Here is a 9,715-nt window from a genome sequence, read left to right on the forward strand (position 1 = left end):
CTTCATGGAGAATCAGAATGCAGGGAAAGGACAAATTACTATTGATTCTTTGTATTAAATAAAGGAGCCCAATCTATACAGTCTTAAATAAGATGACGGTTTGAAGAAATAGATACAAAATTGTTTAAGAATGAAATTTCCAGTGATTGGCAACTTCAATTGATCAGATGGATTCCCATTTGCTGTGATGCACCTAGGGTAAGGAATCATGAAACACAGTGTTATGGCTTGTATCTAGATGTCCCCCAAAGCCTCATGTGCTCATGGGTGGGGCTTCGGGGAGGTGGCTGGATCTAGGCTGTGTGAATATGGATTAAGTTGTGTGATATCTGGATTATTCTATTTGGATTAGCATAGTTCTGAGTGTGTCTGAATGAATTTACTAAAGAGGGAAGCCTCACCCTGGATGTGGGTGTCACCAATCAATGGGCTTGTAGCCAGGATGGAATATAAAGGGAAAGATGGAAGGAAAGCCTTGCTTTTTGCTACTTGCTAGTTGCTGCCTTCTGCCTGCCCTGCCTTGGACTGTTTCTCCTCTTTGATGCCCCTCTGCCACGCCACCCTGCCTTGCAGCCAGCCAACAATAGACTGAAACATCTATAAACTGTGAGCTGAAATAAACTTTTCCTCCTTTAACTTTTGTGTATCTGGTATTGTGTCTCACCAGTGAGAGAAGTGACTAAGACACACAGCATCCACCTTTTGTTGACTATCTCAAATTATGCAGCAAACGAACGCTGGACAACTATTTCTTATTTCATCTTAAATGACATAACATATAAGTCTTTAAACCTTTGAAATATGATTGTTGTGACATTGGCACCAGGTAATTATCTTAGAGGAAGACAGATTTTGAGGGATTGTTTTGGGGAGTTGAGAAAATAACTGTGGGGTGATTAACAAATTGACAGCCACTCTTGTATGGCAAAATGGCACAGAAGACTGATCCCCCTTGACTCCGAGCTTTTTTAGGGTTCTACATGGTGCTCTGTGTTCCTTCAGGCCTTACCCTGTGGTGATCTCTTGGCTTCTCTGTGTGTGGCAGAGAGGGGAAGGAAGAGGAGTGAACTGAGAAACCAGCAGGGGTACAGGATACTGTCTGGCAAGTTCAGAGAGCTCAGGATGTAAAACATTATCCTGTGATCTTACAAAATGTTTCTCCAGTCCTCGCCTACCTTGTCATGTTAATAGTCTCACTTCTCTGGATCTTCAGAACCAAGATCTGGATTTTTACAGACTGGAGAAGAAAGAATCCACCCTTGGTTCAATTTGCAAGGAGTTTTCAGCTCTAACAAATTTTATTCAAGCTCTCCAAAAATCTTCCTAGAAAAAGGCCATGGTGGTGCAGAGAGCAGAGCGTGTGAGATGTGGGTTATGTTTGTGCATGTGTGTCTCACCCACCAAGTTTCAAACTCTCACTAACAGAGTCACTGGCACGGTCTGTGAAAAATTCTCATAGGTGGTCAGATTTCTCACAAGGCAGGCAGCAGAACCACTGAGCTAAATCCCCAGCCTTGGTGGTCAGATTTCTAACCACAGAATTAACACCAAAACTCTAAACAGACCTTTGTAATTGATAGAATTTTTTTCTATTATCAGACAAGATTACTGATGCCTTCCCCCCCATATTCACTAATACGAGCTCATGACAAACAGCCACAAAATTTCATATAATTTAGAAAACAGAGCTCAGGAAGTTTAAACATTTAGACTGTAAGCTTCACGACTTGGCCCATTGCATCCCCAATGCTTCAAATGTGACTGATAACCTCATAAAAAGGCATCAAATATTTGCTGACTGTATACAATTTTTTCTACCTAAAATTTGTAAAAGGCATTACTTGGTACAAAAATTACACCGTATAAAACCGAAGAGATGGGTTCCTCTACCAGAGAGCCAATGATGATGAAAAGAGAAACAATAAAATAGGCACTGTACAGCAGTAGACAAAATCCTTCCCCTAGAGGAAATTATATTCTGATGGTAAAAAATAAAGAAACAGGGAAATATAGACGAGATCAGAAGTTGATAAAAGTTATGAAGGAAAACTGAGTGAGGTGAGGGTCATAGGGAGTTCCTGGTGTGTGTGTGTGTGTGTGTGTGTGTGTGTGTGCGTGTGTGTGTGCGCGCGCGCGCATGCGCGTGTACAAGAGATCGAAGGAGCAGCGACAGTAATCTCATCTACCTGTACATATAAATGTACGAGGACAGGAGGGTGAGATGCTGCAGGTGGCAATTGCCTATTTAAGTATCTGTCTATCTATCTATGGGAGGGAGAGATGCATAGATCAATGTGCATTAAATATTAATATGGTTCTTTCTAAGTAGATCTTGCATTGTTTGCATTTTTGCTTTGCTTCGTATTTTTAAAAATTATGAGCATCCATCATTTGTATTTTTCTTAAATAAGTCACTCTGAAGGAGAAAAACAAAGAGGAAAGTAAATTTTTTAAAAAGGTTTCAAAGAGAAAGTCCAAGAATAATGATCCAGAAGTGACACTCAGATATTCATGCAAACGCATTGAAAGTGTATGCCCATATAAAAACCAGTGCATGAATGCTAACAGTAGCGTTATTCAGCACTGCCAAACATAAACAAATGGTTGTATATCCGTACAAGGGAATACTACTCAGTGCCAAAAAGAAGACAGCTGTAACACCATGAAAAGACAGAAAGAAACCTTAAATATTTACCGCTAAGTGCAAAAACCAGTCCCAAAAGGTTACATTGCTGGGCGTGGTGGCGCATACCTATAATCCCAACACTTGGGAGGCTGAGGCAGGAGGATCACTGCAAGTTCGAGACCAGTCTGTGCTACATAGTGAGTTCAGGGCCAGCCTTGAGCCTACAGCAAGCCCCTGTCTCAACACTCCTCCAATAAAAACAAATACAAAAAAAGCTACACCAGTATAGTCACAATTGTATGATGTTTTAGAAAAAACAAACTATAAAGAGTAAGAAGATTAACATTTTCCTGGCATTCAGTGTGAAGGGAGGAAAGGAAAAACAGGTGAGGAGAAGATTGTAGGGTAGTGAAGCTATTTGTATGCTGGTGTAAGGGTGGACACATGACATATATTTGTCAAAACTTGTAAAATGATATAGCACAAAGAGTGAATCTTAATGAAATTTTGGATTTTAAATTAACAGTAATGTATCAATATTATTTTATTGATGGGAACATAGGCCAATGATGCGTCCACTTATGAGGGAGAACAATACTAACTCAGATTGTGACACAGAGCATGAAGGGCTGGAAGACAGCTATGGAACTATTGTCTTTTTAAATCTCCTCGAGTATTTCTGAAGTTGATCCTAGTGATTAAACAAGCCACATGAGCAACCCATACATGCACCTTCCCACACACAGTTTAGATGCAAAATTTCATGAAAGATGAGCATTGGGTAATAAAACAAGACTGAGCACAAAAACTTTAAATGGTGAGATCATTAAAATTATTTACCCTTAAAATGGTTTGAAAGTAATATAAGATTATATTTTTCTTTCTTACTGAATTCAAGACTCACACACCTAAATATCGAGAAAAAGTAGAATGCATTCTCACCTGAAGGACTTTCCTAATTCTTTTTAGATTGTGTATCAAGAGCAGGTTTTTCTCCTTGGAAACACGACCTAATTGTTCATCCAGTTGTATTAACAAGTTTTGAAGCAGAATTGTCGCCATGGTTTCATTGTTAGAAGCTGCCTCCCTAAAAATCAAAGGGGTTTTTGATATTACACGTCAGCAAACAACTTGGTGAAATATCTATTTCTTTACCACATGAATTTTAAGGTGATGAATCTGCACCACAGCAATAATCATTTAGAGGTTTGCTAAAATTAAACTGTGCACGTGGAAAGACGTTTACTATCACAGTTATTAGGGAACTATAAATCAAAACTACAATGAAATGCCACTTCACACTCATCAGGATGGCCATTATCAGAAAGCAACAGCCAAAAAATGGAAACAAAAGTTTTGGCAAGAACACTGAGAAATTGAAACCCTCATGGATGAAGGATAGGGATGTAAAATGGTACAGCCGATATGGAAACTGTGTGATAGTTACTCAAAAGATTAAACATGAGGGGGCCGGGGATTTAGCTCAGTGGCACTGCGCTTGCCTCGCTAAGCACAAAGTCCTGAGTTCGATTTCCGGTACCAAAAAAAAAAAAAGGCTAAACATGAAATTACCACATGACCCAACAGTTCTCTATTTGGGTCTATACTCAAAAGAATTGAAATCAGAGACTTGAACAGATATTTGCATGCCGGTGTTCACAGCAACTTCATTGGCAACAACCTAAGGTGGATGGAAACAACCTAAATATCCAGTGACCAAGGAATTGATCCAACCAGAGGTGGTACAAACATATAAGCAGTATTATTCAGCATTGAAAATAAAGAAAATTCTGATACCTGCAACAGCATGAATGAATCTTGAAAACATTATGCTAAATGAAATAAGTTAGCCACAAGAGGGCAAACAGTGTGAGATTTCACTTACATAAAATACCCAGAGTGGTCACATGTATAGACAGAAAATAGAACCATGGTTCCTAGGGGCTGGGACTGGAGGGACGGGAGTTATTGTTTAAGGAGCGCAGTTTCACTTGAAGATGAAAAGTCTGCAGGTGGATGGAGGGAGGTGATAACTGCCCAGCAGTGTGACAATACTCAATGCCACTGAAATGTGTACTTAAAAATGGCCAAAATGGTAAATTTTATATTGTGTAGACTTTGCCACAATTTTTTAAATGATAACAAAAAAATGGTAGAGTGTGAATAGAGCTTGGAAGAATGCTTATGAATCAGATAGTTTCATATAAGGGAAGCAGGGCCAGGGATTTAGTTCAGTGGTTCTGCCACCTGCCTTGCTAGCAAAAGGTCCTGAGTTTGATCCCTGGTACAAAAAAAAAAAACATATAAGGGAAGCCTTTCTGAGGTGTTCCTCACATATAAAGGCTCAAGAGGGTCTTAGGAGATGCAGTCGGTGTAGAGCCAGTCATTTATCTTCAAGGTACTCCAGTAAGGGCAGAGGAGCCAGGGCCAGGAAGGAGTTGGCCATGAATCCAAATTCATGCAGACAGCTGGGGGCAGGACTTGGGTGTCTGTGGAGGAGGAAGATCCCTGGAGAAGGGGGAACAGGAGTTCCTAAAGAAAATATCTGTTTACATTGAGTCTGTGGTGGGGAATTGATATAGTGAATAGATTCTCTTGGTTTTTTAATATGTTAAAAAATTGGAAGGTTTTGGCTTACAGAAGAAGCACTAACACCTGTACATTTTCAAGTCTTACTGATGAAACTAGGAAGGATAATTGCCCTCTTTTTCGAGAAGGCTTTCCAAACCCCTGCCAAAATTCTGTACTTAAAAAGGATGCATCTACTGAGTCAAAAGCAGACTATAGGACAACTCCATATGGACAGATCATAAAGCATTTGTATATCAACTTCTAGGGAAAGTATGCTTGCTCCTACCAGTCTTGATTTTCAATCCACTGGGCCAGCAGATGTCGGATTTCCATCGGAAAGTTGTCATCATAGAATTGATCTACTTGCTCCAAGAACTTGATTTCTAACTGTTGGACTTGATTCCACTGAGCCATGCTGTAACAAAAGAAGGGGTAAATTAAGAGTTTAAAATTTTGTTGATGGATGGCTATGGTCCATGTTTACTTCTTTCCTTGGATTTCAATCAGACAAAGTTAAGAAACTAGAGACAAATTTCTCTATTTTTATAGTCACTCAAAGACGACAGAAAAATGCTTTCAAGCCAAAGATAGGGCAGTTCCTCTTAGCTTGGTCTCAAGCTATTCCCCATGAACCACAGTCCCCTTCCTCTACCCTTGACCACATCCTTTCTTGCTCTAGCGTGACCTCCTGCCCCCCTTCTTCAAGAAGCGTTCTCCACCCTCCCCCAAACACCACAGTCTTGCCCCAACTTTCTTCCTGGCTTGTGTTCTCAGCCAGCACCTTCTGCGGCCCACACCTCCAGCATCTGTCAGCCTCTGAGTAGCTTGAAGGCACATGACTCCAGAGCACAGGCCCCGACTATGTCCCAGGACCTGCACGAGGCTTTATTTCTGAGGAGTAACCCTCAGGAACTGCTGAAACCTTCCCCCCCTTTATTTCAGATTTGCCTGGCTTCTGGTGCGCTTTCTTTCTTTTTTCTTTTTTTGGTAATGGGGATCCAACTCAGGTCCTTGTGCTTGCGCAGCAGGGAGCGAAACCACTGAGCTAAATCCCCGGCCCTCTGATGAGCTGACTTCTAGGGTAACTGTCATCACTTCCTGATAAATTTCATGTCTGTATTCCCTGATTCCAGTTCTGTCAGTTCAAAATACTTCTAACTCATCCATAGTTTTATTTCTCTCTGTGGTGATCCACAGTGGCTGGGCAAAGCTTTTAAAGTCTACCTTTAATCTGTCTCTGATGTGTGTCTGACAGTGGTTAAACCCTCAGGTTACCTAAAGAAGAAACCACATTTGATATATATTTGGCAGCCTGTTGTAAAACAGAAGCATGTATTTCTCCCCATGTAGCCCTGCTCTGGCCAAGGCAGAGACTGTACACACATCTCCTGGGTCAAGGAAGTTAATGTGAATGTGTCTCCTTGATACCGCAGTATTTTACTTTCCTCCAAGTCAGAATTCTTACTGTTTTGGCAGTAACAGCAAGTCAAAGAAAAACTCTTTTGCGTGATCAGTCACCAGAGTAATTCAACATATCTCGAAGGTAAGTGGAGGTTTTTTTTTTGCTTATTATCATGATAATAAATTTCATATGCATGTCCTCCAGGTTGCAAAGGGAGCCCTTTTTGAGCATCTTTTCCCCAAGTTCACAGTAAATGGTTTAAGATGTGTAAAAAGAAAATTGTTGCCAATATCTTGCTAAATGGAAAGCAAGTGGGAAAAGAAATTATCTTTAATTTGCATATTACTTTATGTGTATGAAAACCTTTGGATGTTGTAATTCTAGGCGTATTGTAAGCGCTAAATAAATACCTGTTAAAAGAGGAATTAAGTGAATAAGTAGGTGGAGAGTAAGCATCATCTTGACTTTAAAAAGTGAAAAAAAAAAAAAAAACCCTCAAGGCCAAAGAGGTAACAACTAATCAACGACAGCTGAAAATAGCACTGAAACTTTTTTGAGACAGGGTCTCCCTAAATCACTAAGTTGCCCAGGTGAGGCGTGAACTTGCAATCTTCCTGCCTCTATCCCCCCCAAGTGCTGGGATTTCAGGTGTGTGCCACCATGCCTGGATGCATCTCAGTGTTAATGGCTGCTATTGTTAAATCCCATCTATGATTTGGATGCAAACCTGTCTTCTAAGAATTAATCTAAAAGTTAAATTATTCCAAACACTTGAGTCTTCCTTTCAAAGCGTTGAATTCAAAGCAGAAAAGGGGGGGGGATGGGGTTTAAATCACCCGGGACACTCTCCTTCATTGCAGCCTCTGGAAACAATGCCCTTAGACCTTCTTCAGCATGTTTCTTTGCTTTCATAAGGGCTAATTCTCCTGTCCCACGACCACCAAGTCTGATCCTTCATAGATGGGGGCACCAATGCCCATCTGTTCCACCCCTGGGAGCTGGTAACAGGGACTATTTGGTTCCTGGACCTGAAGCTCACAAGGCAGACGACTGCCCTACAGGAGCACTGGCACAGATGAATGGATGAAGAAAATGTGATATTTACACACAATGGAGTACTACTCTGCCATAAAGAAGGATAAATTTGAGTCATGAGAAGGAAATGGATGCACCTTGAAACCATAATGTTAAGTGAAATAAATCAGGCACACGAGCTTAAACACCACATGGCTTCTCTTATATGAGAAACTCAAAGTGTACACAACTGAAAAAGCAAAATAAAACACAACAGGAAACAGGTCTTTTGCAAACGGGAAGAGGGTCTAGAGATAGAGGGAAAAGAGAGGGAGGGGAGGGGAAGGAGAATAAAGAGAATTAAGATGGGTTACGCACATGTGCCAACTCCCCACCATGAATGTCATCACTGTACACTGCGAACGTGAACCAAGAAAAGTAAGTTTCACGGAGCTGCTACAAAAAGGGGGAAAGTCGCTCGCAAGCACGCTCAAAGCCACTGTCCGGGGGCCCTGCTGCAGCTGTGCCCTGAAACTCCAGCGAGACGAGGGGCTGAGCCCGGACCCGCGAGGCGTCCCCGCCGCCCGCCCGCTTACCTGGCCTGGCCCGCCCGCCCGCGGCCGGTGCTGGGTCCCAGTGAGGCCGCTCGGGCCGGGACGCGGCGCCGCTTCGGGCGGGACCCACATCTCCCCGCCCACCGAGGCTTTCCTGTGCGTCAGCCGCAGGCTCCGGGACTTTACTCGGGTCTTCCCGGCGGCGTCGCGGCTGCTCCCGGGCGCAGCCCGCGCTGGCGCCCCCGCCCCGCTCCCTCCCGGGCGCGCCCGAGGCCGGGGCTGCACGCCGGGTTCGGGGTTCCCCGGCGACGTCTGCCTGAGTCCCCCAGATCCACCGACCTGCAGCGGCGCTGCTCGGCTCGGCTCGCTGGCGTCCTGGCCTCCGGCTCCACTCGGCCCGGCGGGGAAGGGGCGGCCGGATCCGGGTCCCCAGGCCCGGCCTCTGCCCGGGACTCGCCCCAGTGACGCCGCCAGCTCTGGAACCTGCGACCTCGGCCGCCTGGTCCCCTCCGCTGCTAACCCTGTTTCCGGCCTGCGGGCACCGAGGCCGGGGAGGTGACAAGGTCACTCCTACGAGGATGCAGCCCAGAGGCCGGCCTGCCTGCAGTCGCTGGCTCAGGTCCGAGGTAGATGTTACCTCTCCCTACCCAGCAAGGGCTCTGGAAGTGTTCAGTAAAACAAAGACAAAAATAAAAAGGAAGACAGACTGAAGGGCAGGTAGAAAGCGAGGCTGAGTCTGCCCACGCGCAGCCTAGAGCGCTGCGCCAGGGGGAGAGGCCTTGCTGAGTGGCCACCACACAGGCCACCCTCTGGCTCCCCCTCTCCAGGCGACGTGAGCACCACGAGCCAAACCTACCGCCCGCCCCAGCCTCCTCCAAATAGGTAACCCCGCGGCCAGCTGTCCTCACCACTCTGAATCCACTGCTCAGGCAGGCCTGGTCCTGGCAGCTTCCCAGTTATGTTGCTCAGTCCCCAAATGAACAGAGGACCTAGTTCAGGCCGTTCCATAAGCTGCCGGGCAAGACCTGTTTTCTTCTTCTTGGGAAGTGGCTGCTGATAGGGAAAAGTCCAAATTCTCAGAGCTCCAAGCTCAGTTCATTCTGAAACTTTTCTCTCCTACACAGCCCACAACGCAACTCAGAGCTGTCTCCTCGGCTACCTAGAGTAACCTGACATTTCACCACTGGTGCTCCCTTCACCCGGAAATTTCCTCCCCAGCCTGCCCACTCATTAAAATCCTATCCTTCATGGTGAAGACCCTACGGAGGACCCAGACCCTTGGCAACTTCTCCCTGCTCCCAACTCTTACCACACTTCTTGCTCAAACTAGTGCTGGCCAGGAGAAATGAAACACAAGCTGCATATGTAATTTAACGTTTTCTTTCTTTTTTTTTTTTGGTAGCGGGGATCGAACTTGGGTCCTTGAGCTTGCGCAGCAGGCGGCGAAACCACTGAGCTAAATCCCCGGCCCCAAAGTTTTCTAATAGCCATATTAAAATAGGAAAAAAGATACAGGTGAAATTAAGACTGACCTAATATCTACAAAAT

General features: G+C 44.3%; 1 protein-coding gene across 3 annotated transcripts in view; it reads right to left on the minus strand.

The window, feature by feature from the left end:
• Stat4 (signal transducer and activator of transcription 4) overlaps window positions 1-8,986 on the minus strand; it is an 81,078-nt gene extending 72,092 nt beyond the window's left edge. Inside the window, exons 1-3 of one of the 3 annotated variants that reach the window (XM_013067154.3) lie at window positions 8,507-8,986; window positions 5,484-5,612; window positions 3,569-3,713 (exon numbers count right to left, since the gene is read on the minus strand). In XM_013067154.3, coding sequence (XP_012922608.1) covers window positions 3,569-3,713; window positions 5,484-5,611 — 273 coding nt within the window. In that variant the 5' untranslated portion in view covers window position 5,612; window positions 8,507-8,986. Of the gene's footprint in view, window positions 1-3,568; window positions 3,714-5,483; window positions 5,613-8,209; window positions 8,302-8,506 lie in introns of those variants that run through there. The other 2 variants (XM_004868958.4, XM_087202665.1) reach the window with 2 other exon arrangements.
• Window positions 8,987-9,715: the final 729 nt, after the last annotated feature.

Source organism: Heterocephalus glaber, unplaced genomic scaffold (genome assembly GCF_053883595.1).
Source record: "Heterocephalus glaber isolate CG9 unplaced genomic scaffold, H.glaber_assembly_v1.0 deba00001778, whole genome shotgun sequence".
NCBI lineage: Eukaryota > Metazoa > Chordata > Mammalia > Rodentia > Bathyergidae > Heterocephalus > Heterocephalus glaber.